The sequence below is a fragment of the Apis cerana genome, linkage group LG7, assembly GCF_029169275.1.
Source record: "Apis cerana isolate GH-2021 linkage group LG7, AcerK_1.0, whole genome shotgun sequence".
Classification (NCBI taxonomy): Eukaryota; Metazoa; Arthropoda; class Insecta; order Hymenoptera; family Apidae; genus Apis; species Apis cerana.
The window spans coordinates 3,282,084-3,308,275 of record NC_083858.1 but is presented as its reverse complement, the minus strand read 5'-3'; the positions used below and the strand labels follow the sequence as shown (position 1 = coordinate 3,308,275).

The 26,192-nt window shown below is 28.5% G+C and overlaps 3 protein-coding genes across 4 annotated transcripts in view; 1 reads left to right on the top strand and 2 right to left on the bottom strand.

Moving 5' to 3' along the window:
* The first annotated feature begins 135 nt into the window (after window positions 1-135).
* On the top strand, window positions 136-3,999 carry LOC107998472 (GATOR2 complex protein WDR24). The gene is made up of 12 exons (XM_017057774.3): window positions 136-518; window positions 615-731; window positions 857-1,079; window positions 1,162-1,375; window positions 1,475-1,723; window positions 1,796-1,956; window positions 2,064-2,247; window positions 2,332-2,485; window positions 2,606-2,729; window positions 2,817-3,318; window positions 3,397-3,558; window positions 3,642-3,999. Exons 1-12 carry the CDS (start codon window positions 422-424, stop codon window positions 3,768-3,770), a joined length of 2,316 nt encoding a protein of 771 aa, XP_016913263.1. The 5' UTR covers window positions 136-421; the 3' UTR covers window positions 3,771-3,999.
* Window positions 3,883-10,365, bottom strand: LOC107998471 (aldehyde dehydrogenase, mitochondrial). The gene is made up of 8 exons (XM_017057773.3): window positions 10,138-10,365; window positions 6,630-6,875; window positions 6,286-6,532; window positions 5,488-5,822; window positions 5,277-5,414; window positions 5,022-5,186; window positions 4,776-4,933; window positions 3,883-4,409 (listed from the first exon to the last, which is right to left on the bottom strand). Exons 1-8 carry the CDS (start codon window positions 10,231-10,233, stop codon window positions 4,262-4,264), a joined length of 1,533 nt encoding a protein of 510 aa, XP_016913262.1. The 5' UTR covers window positions 10,234-10,365; the 3' UTR covers window positions 3,883-4,261.
* A 3,118-nt stretch (window positions 10,366-13,483) lies between these two features.
* Window positions 13,484-26,192, bottom strand: part of LOC107998439 (gamma-aminobutyric acid type B receptor subunit 2) — a 199,742-nt gene continuing 187,033 nt past the window's right edge. The window contains exons 3-20 of one of the 2 annotated variants that reach the window (XR_001766187.3): window positions 25,188-25,325; window positions 24,103-24,270; window positions 22,854-23,029; window positions 22,587-22,764; window positions 22,271-22,504; window positions 21,660-21,720; window positions 21,356-21,590; window positions 20,833-21,073; window positions 20,641-20,763; window positions 20,419-20,529; window positions 20,065-20,289; window positions 19,763-19,945; window positions 19,602-19,704; window positions 18,490-18,616; window positions 17,941-18,419; window positions 17,428-17,841; window positions 15,438-16,289; window positions 13,484-15,244 (exon numbers count right to left, since the gene is read on the bottom strand). Coding sequence is in view for 1 of the 2 variants with exons in the window: in XM_017057716.3 (XP_016913205.1) it covers window positions 15,739-16,289; window positions 17,428-17,841; window positions 17,941-18,419; window positions 18,490-18,616; window positions 19,602-19,704; window positions 19,763-19,945; window positions 20,065-20,289; window positions 20,419-20,529; window positions 20,641-20,763; window positions 20,833-21,073; window positions 21,356-21,590; window positions 21,660-21,720; window positions 22,271-22,504; window positions 22,587-22,764; window positions 22,854-23,029; window positions 24,103-24,270; window positions 25,188-25,325 (3,747 nt within the window). In the remaining variant the exon portion in view is untranslated. Of the gene's footprint in view, window positions 16,290-17,427; window positions 17,842-17,940; window positions 18,420-18,489; window positions 18,617-19,601; window positions 19,705-19,762; window positions 19,946-20,064; window positions 20,290-20,418; window positions 20,530-20,640; window positions 20,764-20,832; window positions 21,074-21,355; window positions 21,591-21,659; window positions 21,721-22,270; window positions 22,505-22,586; window positions 22,765-22,853; window positions 23,030-24,102; window positions 24,271-25,187; window positions 25,326-26,192 lie in introns of both variants that reach the window. The other variant, XM_017057716.3, reaches the window with a different exon arrangement.

Below are 26,192 nucleotides of genomic sequence, written 5' to 3'. Positions count from 1 at the left end.
ATATTAAAAAAAAAATTTGTTAATGCAATAAAATATTTATCATTCTTAATATTTGATATACTTTTATGTTGAGATTGCCTTTCTTTTTTCATTATGAATAAAGATGTGAATTGTATACACAAAATATTTCATGTTTGTATATATATAATGAAAGAAGAAAGAGCATTTTATAATATTTGATTTGAATTAATTTGAATTGGCTAAAATGTTTAGAAAGTTTTAACATTGTGTTTTATATTTATATTGCTGTTATTATATGATAAATTTATTAATAATACAAATTATAAATAAATTATTTAATATTTATTGAGATTATTAATTAAAATTTTTTCTTTATGAAATATGAAATTGAAATATAATTTTTAAATGAAAATTGATGTATAATATATTGTAATTACTTAAAAAGTAAAAAAATTTCATCATGATTTCTAAAACTGTATGTATCACACAAGAAGGTCCAGCAAATGCATTAGCACTTAATAAAGATAATAGTCAAGTTGTTATAGCAGGACGTAATGGTAAGTTACTCAATGAAAAATTAATTTGAAAGAGATGATTATATAAAGAAAAATAATATATATGATTAATAGCTGATCATTTATTTTATATTACAGTTTTCAAAATATTTACTTTATTAGAAGACAGATTTGAAGAAGCTTGTAATTTACGTGTTGGAAAAAATTTAAATTTAAATTTTTCATGTAATGATGTTGCTTGGAATCTCATTGATGGTAAACTTCATCCTTTTTATTTTCTTTTTATAATTTTAATTCTTTTCAATTTTTTGAATAATTACTTTTATCATTAAATAAAACCAAATAAAAAATTAAAAAATGTTTAATATTTATATTTTTAGATCATATATTAGCAACTGCAGCTACAAACGGAGCAGTGGTAGTTTGGAATTTAAATAAATCATCCAGATCTAAACAAGAACATGTTTTTATTGATCATAAAAGAACTGTAAATAAAGTAAGTTTTCATATGACAGAGCCTATGTGGCTAATATCAGGTTCCCAAGATGGTACTATGAAATGTTTTGATTTAAGAATAAAAGAAGCTACTAGAACCTTTTATAGGTAGTATTTAAAAATATTTCAATATATATTTTTTGAAATTCAATATTTATCAAAAAATATTAAAAAATATTATTAATTTTAGTAATACTGAATCAGTGAGAGATGTACAATTTTGTCCTCATTCACCTCATACTTTTGCTGCTGTTTCTGAAAATGGACATGTACAACAATGGGATTTACGAAAACCAGATCGTTATTTTCAACATTTTACTGCACATAGTGGTCCCATATTTGCTTGTGATTGGCATCCTGAAACAATTTGGCTTGCAACTGCTTCTAGAGATAAAACCATAAAGGTAAAACTAATATAATTATTTATATTTATTTCAAACCAAGAGATTATTTATTAAATATTATTTTTAGCTTAAAATTAATATATGTAAAATTATATATAGGTTTGGGACTTATTAGGTAAACCTACTTGTGATTATATTATACATACAATTGCATCAGTAGGTCGTATAAAATGGAGACCTCAAAGAAAATATCATATATCCAGTTGTGCTCTTGTAGTAGATTGTAGTATAAATGTATGGGATATTCGTAGACCTTACATACCATTTGCAAGTTTTAACGAACATAAAGATGTTCCTACTGGTGTTGCATGGAGAGGCAATCCACAATCTTTTTTGTCAACTAGCAGGGTAACAGCAGCATTATAATATATAAAATATTATTTATATTGAAAAGTATTAATAAAATATATTTTTATGCAGGATTGTACATTATATCATCATATATTCAAAGATGCTACTAGACCTGCGAGTAAAGCAAATCCACAAGGTATAGCATTGAATCCAAAAGGAGATATTGCATATGCTTGTAAAGTAAATGTTCATGTTACAACTACAATGAAACAATTGACTAATATAATGAGGTTAATAAAATTCCTATGAATTAATACAATTTAAAAAAAATTCAATTTTGTTATCTCAGAGTTTTTGAAATAAACTGAAATATTAAATATTATTTAACATTATACAGGAAAACACCAGCAACAAATGATACATTTTGCATGGCATCTAGCGTTATGCATAGATTTGCTATAAACATGCCACGGGAACCAAAATGGTTTAGAGCTTGTGCAGAAGGCTATTTGCTTTCTGGAAGATTAAATGAAATTTGCGATCATAATGCAACTATTGCTAGGAATGCCGGTAGAAATGATGTATGTAGTATTTCATTTAATATTGTACTTTAAGTTTTATATCAAACTATTAAAAAATAATATATAAAAATTAACTTGAATTAGATTAGTACAGTATGGAATATTATAAAAACTTTATATACAAATCCTATGGGAACTATTTTAAAAACACCACCAACTGCTTCTAAAGAAGATATCGTAAATACATTAAATTTAGCACAGATTACAATGGGACCTAGTATAGAACAATCAAATGCAGGTAAAAATATCAGCATAACGTATTAATATAATATCATTAATAATAAGATATTGGGTATAATTGTCATGAGTAATTAAAGTTTTACAGACTTTTAACGATGTTTGCAATATCTTTTTTAAGTACATGAAAATGATGTAAAATCTTTACAAGGAGAAGTAACAGGTGCAACTAGTGGAGGTGATGATGAAACAGAGACAGATGAAACACCAGAAAATCAACATTCTATAGGATCTATTTTACCTAGGTAATTACCTAGGTTTAGAAATATTATGTAATATTAATTACAATTAGTATATTGATTTAATTTTTTCATATGAAAGTATTTACATAGTTACAGACGTGCATTTATTGACCATAAAGGGCCATCTAAAGGAGATTTTTTATTTGGAGAAAGTGAATTTGAACCAATGACAATGGAATATACTTCTAATTACATACATAATATGATAAATAATGATAATGATTGGACATTATCCAAAGAAGCATTTCCTTTGCGACATGAAATAAAAGATAGATCTCCACCTCCGGAACAATTTCCAAATCATCCACCAGATATTAACGAGGATTGTGCTTCGTTAATGATCGAAGATCAACCAAGTCAATTAATAGTTTCAAATATACCTAAACCACAATTTTGGGATCCTACGAATTTAATTGAAGAAGCTTTGAAACATCATGCTGCTCTCAGAGATATTCAAACTTCCGCATCAATTCTTATTGCACTAGGAGAAAAGCGAAAAAATTTGAATATTGAAACTGCTGTTCAGGAACATTGGATATTGGAATATTTAGATATGCTTGCAAGATTTAAACTTTGGAATGTAGCAACACAGGTTATTGATAAAATTAAATTCTTAATTTGTTAATACCATTTAAATGAAAAACATAATAATATTAATTTGTATTGATAGATTATTCAATCGGTTTGGATTCCATCTGTATCTCAATTAAATCAACAATCAACTGTAATACATGCAAGCTGCTTAGCTTGTACAAAACCATTACAACGAGCAGCATGGTTTTGTGATCGATGTCATTCATCTCATCATGCACTCTGTTCAATTTGTCATCAGGTGAAAAAAAAAATTATTATAATATAATTATTTTATATAATGTTTTTATATATCTTTACTTTCATCTGATCGTTACTTTCTAGGTCGTTCGAGGAATTTACGCGTGGTGCCAAGGATGTACACATGGTGGTCATGTTGTTCATATGAATGAATGGTTCAGTCGTAATCGACAATGTCCTACAGGTTGCGGTCATATATGTGAATACACATAAAAATATTTTGATTATAATAGTATTATAATTATTTAAATTTTTAACAAATGTTTAAATTTCATGAATTCCATAATTGTTGAAGAAGTGTAAAAATTTTATCAGAAACCAAATGTAAAAAGATTAAATTATTTATTAATTATATTTTTATAAGTTATACAATAAGATTATATTTATAAGTTATACAGTAAAAAATATATGCGCTTATGTGCATGAATTTTGTTCCTTTAAATTTAGAATAATTATATTTTCTTATTAATATAAATTATATAAAAATATATTAATATTTTAAATATTTAGTTTTTATTTTCACTAATTTTATTTTTAAATTTTTTAATATACAAAGATATAAATTTATTATTTTATTATTTTATTAGTATTTCATAATATACTTTAAAGAAAATAATATCACGGTATAAAAAAATAATTCTAAGCACTTATAAAATAAAGTTTTCGTTCAGAAAAAATGAATGAAAATAAATTTTAATCGAATTCTAACTATTTTTTTGATTAACCTTAACTATAACGCTTTTGACTTCAGTATATGCTTCGAGACCGTATTGCCCGAGTTCCCTTCCATGTCCCGACATTTTAAAACCACCAAATGGTACTTGGGGTGTGAGGACATTGTACGCATTTACCCTGTAATATTATAATAATAAGAAATAGAAAAAAAATTGTTTAATATTTTTAAAATTCTTATAATATTTTCAATTTCAATTAATTTTCATTGGTTAAATGTATCTAGTAGGAATTATATTTTATTGTTTTATTTTATGTAACATGTATATGTATCTATCATCATTAGATTCGTGAAAAAACTATTTTCATGAATATCAGAATATTTATAGTACATGTTTAAAATGTAAATCAGATATTATATCAGATATACTATTCAATTAATTATTGATTTAATGCAAAATATATTAAAATTGCTAAATTTTGAATCAATCAAACAAAATCAAATATTTTATTTTGTAGCATTATTTTTGTATAAATTTAACATACCATACAGTGCCAGCTCGAAGTCCTTGTATAATATAATTTGCTTTATCGATATCTTGCGTAAATACTGCTGCTGCTAATCCGTAATCAGTATTGTTAGCACGCGTAATAACTTCATTTAAACTGCTAAATTTTAGAATTTGTTGAACTGGTCCAAAAATCTGTAACAAATATATTACATTATAGCTATTGCGCTTATTGCATCTTTAAGGAATATGTGGAAATAATTTTTTTTATATTAATATGCACTTCTTCTTTAGCAATTGTCATATAATCTTTAACATTGGCAAATACTGTAGGTGCAACAAAATAGCCTTTATCACCAATCCTTGTACCACCAGAAACTAATTTTGCTCCTTGAGTCTTGCCTGATTCAATCATGGACATAATTTTATTTACTTGTTCTTCATCGATCTGTGAATAACGGATAAAATAAAAAAGGATATAAGAAAAATCAAATTTTATAGAATTATAAAATTATAGAATTTTATAAAAATTAAATACCTGTGGACCTTGTTCTACATTTGAATCAAATGGATTGCCGACGACCCTAGATTTAGCACGTGCTGCACTTCGCTCCACAAATTCATCATAAATACTGTCTTCGACAAAAGTTCTTGAACCGGCGCAGCAACATTGACCCTAAAGAAAAATATAATATATAATAATAAGTGTTCGAATATATTTATTCAAAGATAAAAAAATATAATATTACCATATTGTAAAATAATCCGAAATGAGCCGTTTCTACAGCATGATCAAGATTAACATCTGATAAAATTATGTTCGGAGATTTTCCACCAAGTTCTAATGTAGTCCTTTTCAAATTACTCATCGCAGCACCTTGTTTTATTAATTTTCCAACTTCAGTCGAACCAGTAAATGCTATTTTGTCGACTAAATTATGAGCGACTAGTGCTGCACCCGTTTTACCAAAACCAGGAACAACATTAACTACTCCAGGAGGAAAACCAGCATCTTTACATAATTGAGCTACATATAAAGCTGTTAAAGATGTTTGCTCTGCAGGTTTCAATACTATGACGTTTCCTATGAATCATTTTAATTTTATTTTTATCAAATATTATGCTTATATTATTTATATTAATTCTTATATATCTAGTTTTATATTTTAAATTTTATTTTAAATTTTATTTTTACATTCTGTAAAGTATCGGAATTCGATATTGGTTGAGAATAAGATATCTCAACAAGCCAATCGAAATTCAGATAGAAAGCTTTTTAATTGGTTTACCCATTATATATTTTGAATGTTATTATTACGATGTATAATTTATAAAAACAATAAATAAGCGATAATATATTGACGAATGTATATGTAGGCGTTATTTAATATACAAGTGACAACAATTTTTTATGAGTATTTTAAAAAGATAAAACAACATTTGAATAAAGAAAAATTGTTCAAAGTTCTTATCTTTTATAACATATTTTAAAATCAAAAAAATTGGAAAGTTCTTTTTAAAAGATAATTATCGTATAATAAATATACCAGTAGCTAAAGCAGGTCCTAATTTCCAAGCCATCATTAAGATAGGAAAATTCCACGGAATAATTTGTCCACAAACACCAACTGGTTCATGACGAGTATAAGCTAAATATTTTCCATCGATAGGAATAACTTGTCCATGATTTTTATCAGCCCATCCTGCATAATATCGTAACGTGGCTATACTGCTAGGTATATCGAATTCATACGCCGCTGAATAAGGTTTTCCATTGTCTAAAGTTTCTAAAGCCTAGAACGTAAATTTTCAATTTTTTATCTATATTTATACATGAATGAAATGGAATGCGTAATGAATGAACATGTATATAACGAATGAACATTTTTACCGCAAGATAGGCTTGATCACGTTCCATCAAGGAAGCTAAATTGTTCAATAGCACACCTCGTTGAGAAGCATCCATAGTTCTCCATGGTGATCCTAATTTAAAAGCTTTATTGGCTGCATTTACTGCTAAATCGATATCTGCAGCATCGCCTTCTTGTATTTCCGCAATCGTTTCACCGGTTGTAGGATTTATTGTAGGAAATGTTTTTCCAGACTTTGATCGATGCCATTCGTTGTCAATAAAAATCTATAATGTTGCAATTAATTAAAAATTATAAAAACAAAGTAATCGAAAATTTTAAACATAGTTTTATCTATAAATCGTTGAATATTTTCTAAGATTACAAGAGAGAAAAGATATAGATTTATAATGTTCATTTTTATTTTTTTTTTTTAAATTTTCTTTTTTAAGAAAAATCGCTAACAAATATAAATTTTATTCTATAATTATAATAATTATTCGAATGAACATAATAAATGAACATAGTAAAGAAAATAATAAAAAAATAAGTAAAAAAATGATAAAAAAAATATGTAAAAAAATAATCGAATTTAAGATAAATAATTAAGCCAAACTCTGATTTATAAAATTATTAGATTTGTTCATCATCAAGAATTGAGAATCTTATAGACTTTTTATAGACTTTTAATAATTTTATAATCTCTCATTAATTATCTGCAATGTATCAAAGTTAATTGAAACAGAACTCCTATTTGAAATATTCATATTGCAGTATTAGTATAATGCAATAATTAATTGTATATGAGAAAAATATAATGAATTGTGTATGTTTTTGAATAAAATTACTAAATTTTTTGTCTTCTTAATATTGTTTTATTAGTATATAAATAATTGATTGTATCTTATATCTTAAAAAATATGTAAAAATATATAAATAAATAGTATATAAATATATTAATATAATATATTAATAGTTACAATTTAAATTTCGAATTATTTATTATCTTTTTTATAATTTATATCATAATATATTCATAATATATTCATAATGACATGTATATGTCAATATATTCACTTTTGATTATTTATATTTTATTTTGAATTGAACATTTTGAGATCCCATTGATAATATAATAATGTTTATTTTGAAGTTGAAGTTGATCAATCTTTTCATAATGGATACTAACTTCACTTAAGAATGATAATTATTCTTAAGAATTTTCTTCATTTACTGACGAGTCATGCTGAGAATAATTATTCAACAGTAATTTTGAAGTAATTTCAAAAGTTCTACACTCAAATCTTACGAATTTTTGCGACTTACTATTTTAAAAATATGAATATATATGAATATGAATATTATATCTGATAAAATTCATGTGTTATACTGTTATTTTTACGTACTGTTATTTTTACGTGACTTTTAAATCTAAAAATATAATCATGGTAGTTGGATGAAGTCTGATTGGAAGAATGGAAAAAAATAAATAGTGATAGTGAAATTTAAAAATAAAATAACAAATTATTTGCAATTATTTGCATTTTATTATTAAAATAAAACATATAAATTGGTAAATTAAATCAAATTAATTATTCACACGATTGAATTATATGTTTCTGATCATAATAAAATAAACTTTAAAATATTTATTTAAAAAATGATCTTAAATTTAATATAACATCTAATAATTATGCCAATTATAGTATTTTTAAAAAATTTAATAAACAATTCTTTTCGATAATTTAGATTTCAAGACATTTGTAAAAAATTGTTGCTATTACTACATTGAATTTTATCTATAATCTATAGATATATATCAGCATGCAATTGTTTATCTACTGCTTTCATAAATATCGAAATTATAATTTACATTGCAACAATAAATATTAAATATGAGATATGAATAAAATATAAAATAACTTTTGGATAATCGAAATTACAATGATTGGACTTATTAATTATGATATTTATAATATTAATAATGATATTATATTCATATATTAAATATGAGACTGATATCGTTATCATTATAATTTTAATACATTATAATTTAAACTGCTACGATATGTTTATACAAATAGTTGATAAGGTATATCATAAATATGTATGCATGAGAAAAATTTAATAGTAGTAGTATAGCAAAAATTGTTTGCACTGTTACATATTACTATTATATTATCAATTATTAAATCATATATATTATAATATATATTCTGTATATATATAATTAGAATTTAATTTATAGTAAAAGTTTTTTCATTAATATTGAGAACGTGAATGACAAAAAATTATTTATAATGTTGATCTTAATATGTAATATATTTCAAGATCGTATGCTCTTTTTTACGTAATTTTAATAATAAGATAAAGGTTGCTCTGTGAAATATTCACTCAGTATTCTCTTTTTATTTTTTTTTAAATATTTTATAATTATTATAATATTTTTTAATTATGATTATTGTTTTATTATATACTTATAATATTCATTATATTCTTCAATATTCATTATATAGTCTTTATAATATTGACGATTTTTGATTATTTAGTTCTGTTATTGGTTTTAATAAATCTTAATATTAAATTTTATATAATATTTTCTTTAATTAAAATATCTGATCTATGTTTTATTTTATTTTTTTTTAAATAAAATTAAAAAATTTATATTCTATAAAGATTTAGAAAATCTAATTTATTTATTCCAAAAAGAACGACAAAAAGAAAATGATAAAATTTTACATTTGATATAAACAACAAAACAATAAAACAAAACAAATGATTAATCTCGATGAAGTTGATCAGTTTGACTTCTGAGGTTTATGTACAATTGTAAGTATATAATATATATATATAATAATATACATGTATATACATGTATAAATGTACATATATACAGAGTATTCTAGAAATTTAAAATTATTTCTGAAATGATTTGAAATATATAATCTTTTTTTCTCGCAATAATTTTTTTTTATGACAATAATATGTATTAGATAAAATATCAAAGACAGAATAATTTTCGCATAATTTTTAAAAGAAAATGAAAAATTAAAAAATTTAAATTTAATTAATTAAAGAGATCTTAATTAAACAATTAATTTGCTTCATCAATTCAAAATCCTCTTAAAATGTATCTTCAATATTTTTCAAGTTTCATTCTTCATATTTTATTTATTAGCAAATATTTAAAAAAAACATTCATTCTAATATTATAATATTGTAATAAATTAATATTGAAAGAAAAATTTTGCAAAACAAAATTCATCTCAATATCTCATTTTCCGTACATTTCCCTACATTTTCTTATATTTCCCTACTATATATATTAATATTTAAATTAAATTGTTATAACTTAAAAAACAAGCTTCAATGAATTCATTTCTGTATTTTGTTTCAGTATCTTTTTTTTTGATCTACTTAATTAAATTGTTATAACTTAAAAAACAAGCTTCAATGAATTCATTTCTGTATTTTGTTTCAGTATTTTTTTTTTTGATCTACTTAGTTTGAACATTCTATATAAAAAATTTTATCAATAATGCTACTTACTCCTGTATAAAGGATTGCTGGGTTTCTTTCTGGCTCTGGTCTAGTAGCTGTATGAAGATATCGTGATAATTGAACTTTTTTTAATAATCGTAACATGATTATTTTTCTTTTTTCGTTCTTAAACTTAATCAAACGTAATAACTACGTTACTTCGAACAGTAACTACGTTACTGGCTTTTGTCATCATCTGTGCTGTTAGTTATGTTGAGGTTAGTTACGTGCACATGCGCAATAATTCTTTTATCGTATTATGATGTATATACATATAAAATTATGAAATGAAATTAAAAAATGATATTTTTACACGTTATAAGTGTATCGTATAAATTATTAATAAATATTTTTGATGAATATTTTTTAATAAATAATATATAATAATATATAAAAAGATGCAATAATTAATGTATTTATATGCAAGTTAATGTATTTATATATTATTATTTTCTGAAAATTTTTTGAGTTTAATATTTCAAAAAAACAATTTATCTCGATGAAATTGATCAGTTTGACTTCTGTGAAGTTCATGTACCAATTGTAAATGTATAATACATACATATATATGTACAAGTGTACAGAATATTCTAGAATTGTAACTGATTATTTCTGAAATGATTTGAACAGCTCTTTTTTGTCGCAATAATTTTTTTTTTATGACAATAATAATATAAATAGCCAATAACTTGTCGAGATTAGAACAAATTAAAACAATCATCATTTTTATTATATTAAATTACATTTTTATGTAATTATATAATTATATATAATAGTTATATATGTAATTTTTCTATCTTTATTAATCGAATATCTTCATTTTTTCGTTTCATTTTGTAATTGTTAATGGTAAAATTTTAAAAAGAATAGAATCTTATCTTTTTTTCTAGATTAGCTATTATTAATTGTATCTGCAAAGATTCTGTAAAAATAAATAATTCTATACTTGATTGCAATCGATTTATACGATCTTGAGTATTGCTTTTATATTCGGATATGTGTCATAAAATATCATTCTTTTGCAATAATGATATAATTCAATAATTACGATTTATTAATTTGTTCTAATAAAATATTAATTCTAAATCTATTAGAAATAATAATAAAAAAATTGTTAAATATGTTTGTAATTATGTTATTAGTAATAATAATGTTTTACTATATATAGTATTATATAATAATATTTTTTCAAAGTTGTTAAAAAAGAGTATATCAATGCTATATAGTAGATAAAGATCGTATCTATAGATTGCAATGACATATATTTATGAAACACTAATTTATTTGTATTATTTCGTAAAATCCATTGAGTGTTCATTCCTTAATTTTTATACTTTTATTTGTATCCATATTTATTGCTATATATTATATTTATATTCACTACGAATAATCTTAATAAAATCGTGACGATAAAAATAGAAAATATAACTTTTATAATAAAACTTTTATATTGATTATATAAATCATTTATAAATTTTAATTAAAAAATAAAATAATAAATCAAAGATATCTCTTCTACTCATCCTTCTAATTGCCTTATATGTTTTTTTGAAACTGATAATTTAATTTTTTAAATGGATTTTTGTATAAAAATTGCAACTCAAAATATGTAAACAGAATACATATGATATAATTGAATGGTCTAAGTAAATATTAAATATTGAACTACAATTTCGACATAATATGTATATCACGAATATATACATCATTTCCGGATGAAAATGATAGAATTTTCAGTTCATTTCCTCGAAATTAACATAATAATATTTATTATTCAAATTTTATAATTAATCTAAAATATGTCTTATTTAATAATGTAGAAAAAGATCAAAGCAGTTAATATTTTTTTCTATAAAATTTGATACAATTATATGAAAAATGGATAATATATAACATATAAAAAATGATCAGTAAGATTTTTTGGTTCGGAAATAATCGATTTTTCATGATGTTTGTCTAAATTTAAATTCAATTGTAAAAATTGTCTATCATATTCGATTTAAAAATAGATAAAAAATATGGATTTTTATTATATTATATATATAAAAATATTCCAATGAAAAATTTTTTTTTAAATTTTTATCAACTATATTGTATTATCCTTCTCCTATGAAATCAAATTTAATTTATTATTATAGAATTTTTTTGCTGGGATTTTATTTTTAATTTTTTATTTATTATTTACTTTTAATTTAATTATAATATGAAGAAAGTTTATGAAAATTTTGATTTTTTTTTAATAATGAAAATGTGTTCTTATAATTATAAAATATAATTTCTTCGAACATCAAGATAAAATATTTTTTAATAAGTTTTTATTCATATGCATTAAAAATAAATTTTTAATAATTTTAAAATGATTTTAATCTTAACAAAAAAAATTTTATGATGATAATAAATTCGATTCTATATAAAAAATGTTTAATGAAGAAATAATATTATATGATAGTTGAAAAATTATTTCTTTAAAAGAATGTTTTCGTATATAAATAACAAAAATCAATATTTTTTTATTCAATTATTTCCTAAATCGAATATGATAGGCAATTTTTACGACAATTTTATTTTAATTCAGATTCAGCACACAAAAATACATAAAAAATCATTACATTCTCAAAGAAAAAAATTCATTAAAATTCATTCATTATGTTTTTTTCATATATACATAATTTTATTATATCGAATTTCCTCATAAATAAATTAAATTTATAAAAGAAAATATTAATCATCGTTCATCTTCTATACCTCTATACTATCTATTAAACAAGGAATATTTTATATCGAAACTTATATAAAATTTGGATAAATTGCATTAGTCTCGAAAAACACTATAAATTATATAGTATATGCTATCATTTTGCATTTATATTGTATATACGGGTGTTAACAAGGTGATGAGAGAAAGCAATTGAGTGCAATTGAATCATATCGTTAATTGAATAATTCAGTATCAAATAATTGGTTTATTTAAATTGAATTTATTTTCTATTAACAATTTTTATTAGTTACTATATTATGAATAATGCAAAGTGACTTTGATATTATTCGTTGAATTCATGCTTCTTACTTATATCGAATGATTTATGTTCTAATGGAAATTAACCCATTTATATCTCGCATTCTGTTTGATAGATTATCATTTTTAATGTACATAATATAATTTTGTATTTTATATTAAACGAAAAAACAGCATCTCGTATGTATTTACATATATTTTTAAAACTATGTTATGAGATATGAAAGATAATATACTGCATTATTATATCTTTATCCAAGATAAAATAATAATTTCATAATTTTATTTGATGGAATAATCGTAATGAAAAAAGATTTTTTAAGGAATGTAACTTGAATGTCAAATGGTAGAACAAGTGAATCAACTTTATTGATAAAATTTAATATAATTGACTTGTTATTATCGACTCGCACTTATTATTTTAAATTATCGAAATATTTGAACGTTATAGTTTCGATGTTGTGTACCACGAATTTGACGAATTAAACGAATGAAAATTGTTGACGCGTATATTACATCACATATAACGAGAATAATATATAATATATATTTTCTCATATTTAAAAAAGAAAAAAAGAGTTGTATATACGAGTGCTTGTAAATAAGTTTTAAAACGTATCTTTCAAAGTATGAAGCGGGTATAATTCGTATTACATAACAAATGGCTATTTTTACCTGTAAACATGACATTTATTTTGATAGTTATATACAAGACTCGCGTAACCACACAATGAAAATCTTGTGACGAGCATTAGGCTCTCAGAGAATACGCTTTTTCGAATATCCGGACGCTTTTTGACTTTTTGTTTATCATAGGCTGTTCGAGATTTTCGTAAAAAAAAAAAAAAAAAAAAAAATGCAAGAGAAGGGAAGATAAAGAAGAAACAAAAATAGGAAGAGAGATAAGGAAAGTTGAGCGAGCGGAAAAGGGCGGGAGAAAAAAAAAACATGCGAAACGAAAAGAAAATATTATATTTCATCGATTCTCTTTACTAGGCATGCGAATCGCATCTAAAACTCGCCTGTGTTAGTTTCTCATCGATATATTTCGTCTTTAGTAAAAAGACGCCGACTGTTTATCGTGAAAAAGCGAATACAGAAAGAAAGGAAATTATTTTAAAAGTCGCTTATTGTAAGAACACTTACCGTATGCTTCATTTTTATTTAATCGTTTTCATTAACGTGTCTTGAGCTGCTTTGGAAATCGATAACAATCAATTTAGAATTAATTTCGGTACAATAGTAGAAGTTTGTGTTTTGTATTTTTAAATATGATTCAGTATGACGCAAACACGTTACTTGCGATAGAAATGAACATGTGTTAACGTTTTTTTCATTTTATTTTCTTTTATTCCTTTTTGTTATTTTTTTTTATGTCTTTTTTTAAATTCTTTTTTTTTTTGTTTCTTTCTTAAGAAGAGACTTGATATAACGTAAAAAAAAGTTGTCCCCCTCGAATGCGAGAGAAAATTCTATAAAATGTTCGAATCTTTTGACTCGTATATCTATCTTTTGAATTGCTAAACAGCGATTGTACGAATTTTGCACGCTATAAAATTATTTAAAACGATTACGCACGCTTACAATGATTAGAGTTAGATTAGACGCATACGCTAACATTCTTTCCTACGTTCGTTTCAATATTGGCTATCTTTCTTTTATCCGATCGATAACTTTTATTTTTTTGTTATGACAAACATGTATAACATACCTGTTTTTTCGAATAATTTTTTATAAAAACCGAGATTCCACGTTCCAGAATGACGAGTCACCGCGATTATGTCAATCGTTTTCTCACGGACGCGAAAGCGTCCTATGTTTATCAATGTTTATATGACCTTTCATCATCGAGACGAGAATCGAGATGGGGAAACAAAAATCACAAAAGTTGGAAGAGAAAAGTGTATTAAAGTGCAGACGCTGTAGAATTCTGCAGAACGTTTTCATAGAATGCCGCGAGCGGCTATTTTCGTCAATTTGATTAGTTAAATAGAGGAGCTAAAAGATTCTCGAGCGTCGAACAGAGGCCGGCATCCTCTCGTTTAATCTCGTTGATAACGTCTCCTTCTCCGTCCATAAGTCCAGCGGACACTTGCTAATCTAAACATAACGTTTATTAAAATATAGATTTATAACATCTTTCAAATGTAATAATTATAATTTACTTTTTCTCTTATAATAAACGATTAATAAATTCAACTTCATTCTGCAATTACAACGTTCATTTCATTCCTATCCTAAATCGTACTAATTGTAAGTATTCGGTGACTTATGGACACGGAAATGTACATACATTTACATATATCGAAAGAGCAGCGTTGCTGCCTCTTTCAACCTTCTTTCGCGAGAGCATCGCAGATAGGCAGGCTCGAGAAAGGAACGGCAATTTTTGTTCTTGTAAAATATCATCTCGGCCGATACATTGGCGAACACGTTTTACGATAGATGTCGCGTTTGGAGGCCGTAAGGTGGAGGGGGGCAGAGAGAGAGAGAGAGAGAGAGATGTAAGGGAAGATGGGAGAGGAGTGTTCAAAGAAAGAGAGAAATAGAACGAGATCGCCAGATGAAAATTGAAATTAATCGTTGGAAGATCGTTAAAGGTATTCAACGATGTCACATTTGATAGATATATTCGGACAGCTGGCTACACTGGCGCCGTAGCCGGCCCTCGAGGAACTTTTGTGCCTCTCGGTGAGTAGTTTTTGAAAGATCGGCAATATCGCTAGATCGAGTAATTCGCCGTCTGATACGGCGCTATACATTTTAGAAACATTTGCCGCGGAACCACCAACAACGTCTGAACTACTGCCGGTCACTGAGCTGGCTGTTCCTGGGCCATTCGCACTGCCTGCCACACCGCCGCTACTTGGCCCAGTGCCACCACCACCACCACCACCACGTGGATTCGCGCTTGCGAATTTATTATTGTGTATAGTGGCAACATTTGGTGTGCTTTGCACGTATTCCAAACGAGCCTGTTGTCGGAGTTTAGACTCGGTATGTCTACACTCTCGTATCCGACGTGTGGCACGATGAGGACATTCGATCATCGCGTGTCCTTCACTTCGAAGCCGAGGACACTTTTCTCGCGATCTTTCAGACACCGATCGTTGAATAATCGTCGACATGGATTCCTCGTATTTCTCTGTGAATGTAATAAAATTATATATAATTAAATTGAATAATATGGAGAAGATCGGAGAAATTACATGAAAACGTATAATACAATAAAGGAACGATTTCTACTATGTTTAGTTATTTCTTTTTGATATTATGATTGCATGTTGCTAAAAAGTTATTATATCTATTGAAAAATTAACTATGTCAATTTATTAAATTATTAAATTATTAACTATTGCAATAATATTTTTTTTATACATAAGTAATTTAATTGGGAGAACGTTGAAAATAAAATGAGCATTTTGGATTGATTGACTTATAAATTTTTATATTTTATTTAAATTTATAAATATATTATAATTTGTTAATTCAATTACAAAATTTTTAATTTGTTATTAAAATGTAAAAGAAAGATAATTAATATTTTATAAAAATATGATTTTCTTGATATTATATTATTATTAAAATAAATTATTAATAACATTTTTTTAATTGATTATATCTATAATCAAAATAAACAAAAAAAAATTTACTTTATGAACAATTGAATATTTTATTTATGTAATGATTTATTTATATATTTCTAATTTTAAAGATAATAAGTAAACAGTGAAGTATATATATATATTGAATATTTTTATTTTATATTCAGCAATTTTATCGCTCTCATAAAGTACATATTGGCTTGTTTTAAAATCGTAAAATATATCGTCTATTAAATAATATAATTAAATAATATAATGATTAAAGATTCAATATAATAACAATTGAAATATTTTATCAGTTTTTTGTATTAATCAATTGAATTAGTGATTTTGATTTTGTATTATAATTTTACTAGATGATATATATATATATATAGATAACATAAAAGAATATTAATGTAATTATTATATTTAGAAAAATAAAATTGACTTTCTTATGATTTCTAGATGACTATCAAAAATTTGATCCGATATGATTTTTTTATCGTCAATAAACAAATCAAAAAGTAACTTGTTTTAAATGTTTTATCTAAATCAGTCTTATTTGTATCTTATTAGACAAAATAAGATTTATAATCATATTTTCTCCACATTTGATTTATTAAAAATCAAAAATTGAAAAATTTGCTTATCAACATTGATCTTCCCTTTTTCAAGAAAGAGGAAATTAGCACTTACCGGTATCTGAATAACTTGCATTAACCATCGCAGGCACACTCGGAGAACTCGCATTTTGAGAATCGTAATGTTTTTTATGTCTCCGTGGAGGAGGCGGCGTTTCGGCCGAACCATTCAATATAGCGCGATGTCCTCGTCCTCCGTGTTTCTCACAACGATATCCAGTACCTGAGAATAATGCTCGTCGATGGCCGCATTCACCAATTATGTAAGATTTATCAAAACCAGAGTTGAGAGAGAACTCGGTGGCCTCTGATTTCGAGACGTTCTCAGTCGAAATATAACTGATGCAATTGACTGGTACGCTGGTTCTCCGAGTTTGAAACAACTCGTGATGGGAATGAGCCATTCCGTTGCTCTTCACCGACGATCTTCTCTTTAATGATTGATGAGCGGATGCATTCGTCGCCGAGACTAAAATGAGATCAGCAATAAGTATAGTGGAAATGATGAAACGAAGAATTTGAAATTAGAAAAATTAATCGGATAGAGAAGAGTTGTGTATCGTCTCACCGGAATGTCGATGCTTGGGAACGAATTGCGAGGGAGGTGGTAGAATCGCTTGTTCGAGGTAGTTCTGTTCATGAAGTTCACCGAATGAAACGTTCTTTGTCGGCGGAGGTGTCGGGAGCCTGGATCTACGGTCGTCTTTGCTTCTGATCAACTTTCCATGCCTGGGAATTTCGGTCTCTTCGAGGATAATGGCGTCACCCTCCTCGACGATCTCCGGTACGAATTCAACGTTCGTTTTGCCGGTATCCGATCGCGAGTCCGGACTTCTCTCGGCAAGAAGAGGTTCACTCTCTTTTCCAAGTATGGAGGAACGACTTCTTCTATGCCCGGAATCGTCTGTCGTGTGCTTCAAAACCGAGGGCAGGGGCGAGGACGAAAAATCCGCGGTTCCTTTCGTGGTTTCTTGGGTTTGCGGGACCAGAGGTGTTCGTTCGCTGTCGATCGCGATCGCCGGTAATTTCGAGAACGATGTCTTTTTCCTGGAGGAAAATGCATTATTTTGATCATTTTCGAATGCAAATCTTATATTTTATACGTTATAACACGTACTTGCTAATCGGTTGTTCGGTCGCGATTGTGCTCCCATAATCGACGCCTTCTGGTTGAGAGATGGTAGTTGAATTTAGGCTGCACATTGATATGGAAATGTCCGTTGTCTCTGTCGCAAGGGACAAACCTGCAATGAGATGATGAAAGTATGAGAATAGAATAATACTTGGAATTTGCAAGGAAAGATCTCGAATCTGCAAATTCAAAAAATTTGGAAAATTTGAGAATATGTAATACATATGTAAAAAAAAGAAATATATATGCAGAAGTTTTGTTTGTTTTCAAATTCACTTTAAGAGAGCAAAATTCAAATGAAATTTTGGTTATTTTTCGTGACTTTATTAGAATTATTTAGTAAAAAATTTATTTGGTAAAAAATTGTTTATATAATTAGAAAAGAGTTATAAACAAAAGGTTATAATTTCGTTTTTAATTCATTATTTTACGGAAAATTAATAATTTCAATAATTATAACAGCATAAAGAAACAAATATTTTTTTTTATTACAAACAAACTTTATTGCAATTTTTGGATCTCATTGTATGTATGATATATATATTCTCTTTTAATATTTACTAATAAGATAACTTAGAATATTGAAATAGATGGAAATGAAAAAAATTAAGGAATTAAGGATTTTTTTATTAAATTTTAAAATAAATATTATTTTAACAATTTTATTTACATTGTTCAAAATCATTTAATGGCCATTTCAAAATCATGCTTCAGACACATTCGTATATTTTTTTCATCCGATACAAGATAATAAAAAAAAAATACACGTTTTCAATATTAAAAAATATCAATAACTTTAAAAAATCAAGAAAAAATGATTTGATAAAAAAATTCTTTTTCCAATTATTTAATTATTTCTCTTTTGAACTAAAATTGTGCCATCAATTTTTTTAGGAATATTATAAAAAACAAAAAAAAATTAAATAGACCGTTTTGTATATCTAAAACATTTATAAAAGTCAAATTTTCATCAGAATATTGTGATTTAAAGTATAATATGAGACTCAAACATAGTAGAATGTGTAAATGTATAAATGAGAAAAACAATATTAAATACTTGCATTACAATCTTCTAAGCGAGATCATTCTGCGTTTACCTTCTTTTTTCACAACTGTTGCTTCCTGCCTCGGAACTGTTAACCTATCCATTGCTTCCTGTGTATTCGATGTGGTTTGATCATCAAGCCTCCGTAGGAACATCTGAAATTGTTCGTTCGATACGATTCGTTCACCATTCACACGTTTCTCAATCATTTACCTGAAGTTCTGAATCTTTTTCCAACAATTGTTTACGAAATTTTTGATTCGCTAACGTCGCTTCCTTTAGACGTTCCTCCAATTCGCTAACGCTCGAGTCCCTTCGCGTTTTCGACACTGGCCTGAGCGTTGCTCTGATTCGTTTGTCTATCGTACCTTGGGGATTTCTTCGCAATTCTATCAGCTAACATGGGAAAATATGGATTCGTTAATTTTATTTTCGCGGACGAGATCCAAAGCGGCGATAAAACGACAACAAAACGATAGAACGCGGGGCATGGAATTTTCATTTCAGAAGAATACCTTTGGTACAAAAACCAAGCACAAGGTGGCGGTGCTGCAGAATATTATAAATATCGCCAACATAATAAACATGGCATCTTGCTTGTCAGCCAATACGAAGCTTATAGCCGCTCCAGTGACACACATGATCACAACGTTGTATACGCTCATTCCGACGTATTTACTATCGTTTAACGCCGGAATGCTGACATGCCTCGTTTCCCATGCCAAAAAGGCGCCGAATATCTGGAATATGAAAAAAGTCACCGCGTGAAAAATCGCTTTAGATCGCTACGAACTTTTTACTCTCGTCGCTTGAAAAAGTTTGGTATATTGGTGTCGTCGTTGTCTCTCGAGTCGATCGACATTACCTACCATTAAAAGACCTTTATAAGCGTATATACACCCTAAATAAATGGTCATTCGATTACTTTGACAGTACTCGTTTTCCGGTATTATGATGATATCTTCGCTGGAAGGATGAGGCTGAAACGAAAGAAGGGAATGCGCGACTTGATTCATGCGTTTCACATTTTTTTTTTTTTTTTTTATACTATTTCGTAATTACTCGTGTTCGACCGATATAGGTGCGCTTACATAAGGTTCCATTTGTTTCGTTTCCCGGTAAAATGGATCCGCAACCTGCCAGGTCGTCATAATACCCAAATCAATAAACAATAATACACCGACCACCATGAACAATTGGTAATCTTTTATCACCTAAAGAAAAGACGGATGTCGCAACGGTTAGCAACATAATGGATGGATAGAAACGGTGGATAGACTTACCTTCTTGTTCAATTTAACGTCGGTAAATATCGAGTGTACTCGCCATGTTTTCGAGAACATGGAACCAAAAGCCAAGGAGAAACCAGCCATCAATAGCCATGCTCTGGCGGTGCAAATGTAGGGAAATGCCGTTTCACTGGACAGCTGCGAATCTAACCCAAGGAAAATTACACTGCTGTAGGTCAGCATGCATCCGACGATAATGAGGTTGTTTAAATGCGGCGATGACATTTTTATGTATCTGAAACGTCGAAGATGATCGAACGTCGGCCATGAGAAGGGAAATAGAATATCCCGATTTGCACGGGTAAAAAAGCTTATCTGACTCTACGCTACGCGCACATTCTTTCCTTTATCCGCACATCACATAATATCATACGTCTCGTTTCGCCTCGTTTTGACACGATCCGATTTGTCTCGCGTCGCGTTCACATCCGACGAATCGCATCGAGCAGAACGAACCCGCGATGAAATTGACGAGAAGGGAGAAAAACGAGAGGATTATCCCTGCGATCTTAATCACCTTTGATTTCTGTACTTGATATTGATGACGAGAAAAATAGCCGCCATGGTGATGCCCACGCTGGCCGCGGAGGTGAGCACAGCATAGATCGTAATATTTACGGTCGAATGTTCGATGATGTGAAGCGTTCGATCTTTGGGCGGTGATTTTCCCTTCCATATTAAAGGCTCGCCCTTGTTCAAATCTAAAATGTCTGTCACGCCGTCGTACTCACCGACTTTTACCTCTCTGTCGCCTGTAATAGAATAAAAGGTAATACAGGAATCTGTAATACTAGATCGACACCGTCGCGTTGTATACTCACCTTGAAACTGTTTCAAAAGAATATACGCTTTCCTTTCGTTATCATAGAAACGCACCGGTCCCTAGAAAATTATATCGTATAGAATCGTCCGCTTTGATTCATTTTGATTTATATTTCTTTTAATTTCTTTTAACAACGTTTATTATGATTCTCGTATAACTAATTATAAAATATATGAAATAATTTTTATTTTTCGATGATTATTATGTATTTCGAATGCATAGATAGAATCGAAAGGTGTTATTCAAATGCTTTTTTCTTCACAGTGGGTTATTTACTCTTAACATTTAAATTAAATTGCGATGAACGAGAAAGGTACAATATGAGGTTTTACATTTTATTATTACTACATAGTGTTTTTATTATTTATTTATAGCTTACAAACTGTATCTGATATAGATTACAAATAATAGAAATATTTACATTTGGTGGAATTTATGATAAAATTAAGCTTGAAAATAGTATCTAAATAAAACAATAAATTTCAAACATGAGATTCAATGGTGTTAAGACTGTCAGCATTATTTATAAAATATATCCAATAGTGTTAATTGTTAGATTATACAGTCTCGTTGAAAAAGTTAACTTTTCTTTGTCACAGAGATACATACCGTGACACCTTCGAAGCTTGTGTTTCTCAGAGCTTCGAGAAAAAGCTTCTCCCAAAGCTCGTCTCTGTATCTGAAATCTGACATGGTCTGATTGCGACGGTAGTGTGTTATCCTGCTTGCGACGCGTTGTATAGCTAGAGCCACTGCCCATATACCGTCGTACGAGTATCCGTGAAATCTCGAATACTCTTTGCCTCGTCTCGAGTCATACTCGACCCGGTATTGTTCGGTCGTCTAAAAAGCGAGAATGAGAAATATACGGACAGATGATAGAGGACACGACGAAATCTCGAACAAGCTATTCTCAAGCACTCACTATCCCAGCTATAGTCTTCCTCTTCTCCGTTGTGATTGGCAACAAGTCTGTCAATATGGCACCGTGCAATGCCTCCACCAAATCAGCGGAATTGCATTCCTCGTCCGGATGGAGCCACCATTCTTCCGTGTAAGTACCCATGATCACCCATTGATATTTTCTCCCGAACATATCGAATCTGAAAGGGAAGACGAGTGGAACGAGATACGGTCCTCTTGGCTCGGCATCGAAGGACAAAGAATTTTTAATCAAAAGCAAAAGCGTTACTTGTGCGCCTCGCAGAATATCCGCCTGGCCCATGTTTCGTTAAAGTTGCCCAAAATTATTCTAACGTCCTTCTCCTTCAATTTTTCCAGTGCTGTGGTCACCTCGGTGGCGAAGCTTTGCGTCTCTACCACTTCCATGCTATTGCTATCGAGATCGGCGACCAATCGATTATGTGCCTGTGCACGTGAACGTAATGAATAAAACGCATTGTCGATAAGACAAATATATGTAATTCCAACGTCGATGAGATATTTATTCGTTTTTCACGAAAATATATGCGAGATATTTTTCAGAGGGGAGGAGGAAAAAATTGGAAGGAAAAAAGTTTCGTCGTATTTAACGAGAATTGGAATAAATTTTCGTACAATGTCGTGCTTCTTTCTTAAATTATAATTCACGGTAGCAACTGTTGAAATAATAAATTCAACGATTTATTGAGAATATAAAAGCTCATAACATTGACATTTTAAATTAATTAAATTTGTTCCGATCATCTGATCGTTAGAAAAATGAAATTTCTACTTGTTTAATTCTTTTCTTAAGAGTATAATTTTAAAACTAATTTATTTAAATACAGAACGCACATGATATGCAAAATAATGTATAAAAACACGTTCAAAGTAATACACGTATTTAGCGAGCAAAATTAATCTCCATTTAAATTCTATTTTCTTTATGTTTATAAATTATGAATATTGCATAAACTTTTGCGCACGAGGGACTTAGAATGAGATTGGTAGAATGAAATTATTAACTCGTTAAAAAAACTATTTTTTCAATTTTAACATATAAAATACCACGTAGAGCGCGTACTTAGCTAGGTAAGTCGGTACTCGGAAAAAATACAGAGTTTAACGAGATAAACCAACCTATACAAGCTTGCGTTTTATAATTCTAGAATTTTATAATTGTAGAAATATATATACGATTATACGAATAAAAAATATATCCGTAGAACATACAAACAGTTTTCAAATTGATATAAAATATCAATTTACGAGAATAATATTTTAACAGAATAATCTAAGTATTTTTCAAAAATTAAATCAATTCGATCAAAGATTGTTAAAAAAAAATACTTGTATTGCATTTTTTTTCTAAATAAATAAACATAATTTCGAAATGAAACGAAAATATATATATATACGCGCGTACATACATATATTACACGATATAATTCAAAGCGTTGATAGCCGACTCGTGTTTGCGTGTCATTCCATTATATTTCGATAAAATTTCAAATACTCACCAGAGCGTATCGCGGCTCGTTTTGATAAATGGTTCCGACGCGAGTCCAATTGAAGTGCAATAAAAGCGCCACGCGGGGAGCGTTGAACGCGTTCTCAGAAGGCACCACCCTAAAGAAATTTGGGAAGCTATCGCTTGTAAACATCGGGTGTGTGTCCGCGTAGCTAAGCTGCAACAAAGGTCGATTCAATAATCGAAGAAAACAAGTGGAGGAAGCGACGTGTCCTCTTCCTTATCCTCCTCGTAATCGTGAGAATAAAAAAAGGACGATTTCGATGATTTTGATATACTCGTGCAAACGTAATCTATCTCGTGCATTAGATATGTAAATTAAAAAAAAATTGGTCTTCATTTTTTCATTCATATTTTCTAAGAAGAGGTTTGATTACATTGAATTGGACAATTAAATTGTTTAATTTATGTGCGAGATATTTTTTCTATGAATATCATTCATAATTTCTAAAGTATTCGATTTAAATAATATACTTTGTATAATTAACCGAGATAATCGAGATAATCGCATTTTTTCTTAATATCATGCTCGAGGGTAACGTAATTTCATTCAAAAAAGCAACAAAAAGAAAGAAAAAAGAAAGGATAACATATTTCATCCGCAAATACGGGTTCACGATGATAAATAAAAGATATTACTATTTTTATACATTTGTTTTTTTATAATTTTTTTCAGAACATAGACGAAGAAAATATGATAAACGGAACAAAAACAACTCTTCGTTTTATTATTCCAAGATGCAAGATAAAAAAAAAAAAGAATATTCTCAGTTATTTGTAAAAAACATATTACATTGAAACATAATCTAACTCTGATAAATTTATCATTAAAAAATGATATTATTTAATTAAAATTCCAAATCGATAATATATCTCCAGTTTTAATAACGCTTCATTTTATAATTTATAACGTTACGTCTACGGAGATATTTCATAATTCGCGGGGTTAAGATTTCGACACGATGTCAGGGCCAATCGTGGACGCGAAACGAATCCGAATCTCCCCTCCTTACGGAGATTCTGCTCTTCCGTTCCCCGCAATATTTTCCGCAATTATTATATTTCACAACTCACCTGCGTGAGACGCCAATGCTTCGACGCTTTAGCGATGGGATCAGTGACGTGCGTGCAAGCTGCGCCGAATAGCATCACTTTGTGCGGCCCGCTGTGCATCATATCGAAGAATGCCTTCACGCCAACGGCGGCGTTGCACTGGAACAAAATCGAACGAGTAAACGAATAAAAATCGGGTGAAAACACGGCTTTGATCGCATGAATCAAGTCGCGCTTGCAGTCGAGTTACGCCTCGTGGAACAAAAGGACGTCCCTACGTCCAGTTTTATTTATTTTTCATTTTTTTTTCCCTTTTTTTCTTTTTTCGATCGGTCAACGCGCAACACATACAGTGCATCTAAGCGCACACCACCACTCAGAGGCGGCGCCCACCTTCTTCGGCCCTATTTCCCTCCCCTTGTCTTCTCTCCTCTCTATTTTTATTTTCGCGGTAGGCGGATATATGCAATCGTATTTGCATAGCGTGAACGTGCCCGCGTATATTTTACGACCGAGAAACGTCAGGAGCAGCCTTCCCCCACCCCGGTAACAAATGTGTCAAAGTTTCCTTCGTTCGTTCCTCCATCGAGGATGCTCGAAGACGAGCTATTTACGCGGGAGGGGCGTGAGGAGAGGGGGTTCGGGGCCGAGGACGAGTGCACGGAGAGGGAACAGGAAAAAACATGGTATCCGATTGCTGGTTGAAAAAGGATAACGTGAGATTAGGATGGACTGGAAGGAAAAAAAGTAAAATTGTTATGTATGATTATTTTCTGAATAGCAAAGGAAGCTTGATTTCAAGATTTAAATCAAAATAAAATCAATGAATTATTTATTTAAGAAATTTATTACGAAAGATAAGATTTCGTTTCGTTCTTGCAAGTCAATAACGTAGAATTTTCTTCTACGCTTTTACCTTTTATCGGTAATTAATAATGAGAGAAATGACTTGTATGTAAGAATCGTTTCAGGAATGATTTTAGTACAGAAAAACGGTTAAAGAATTCACATGTAAAGATATCTTAT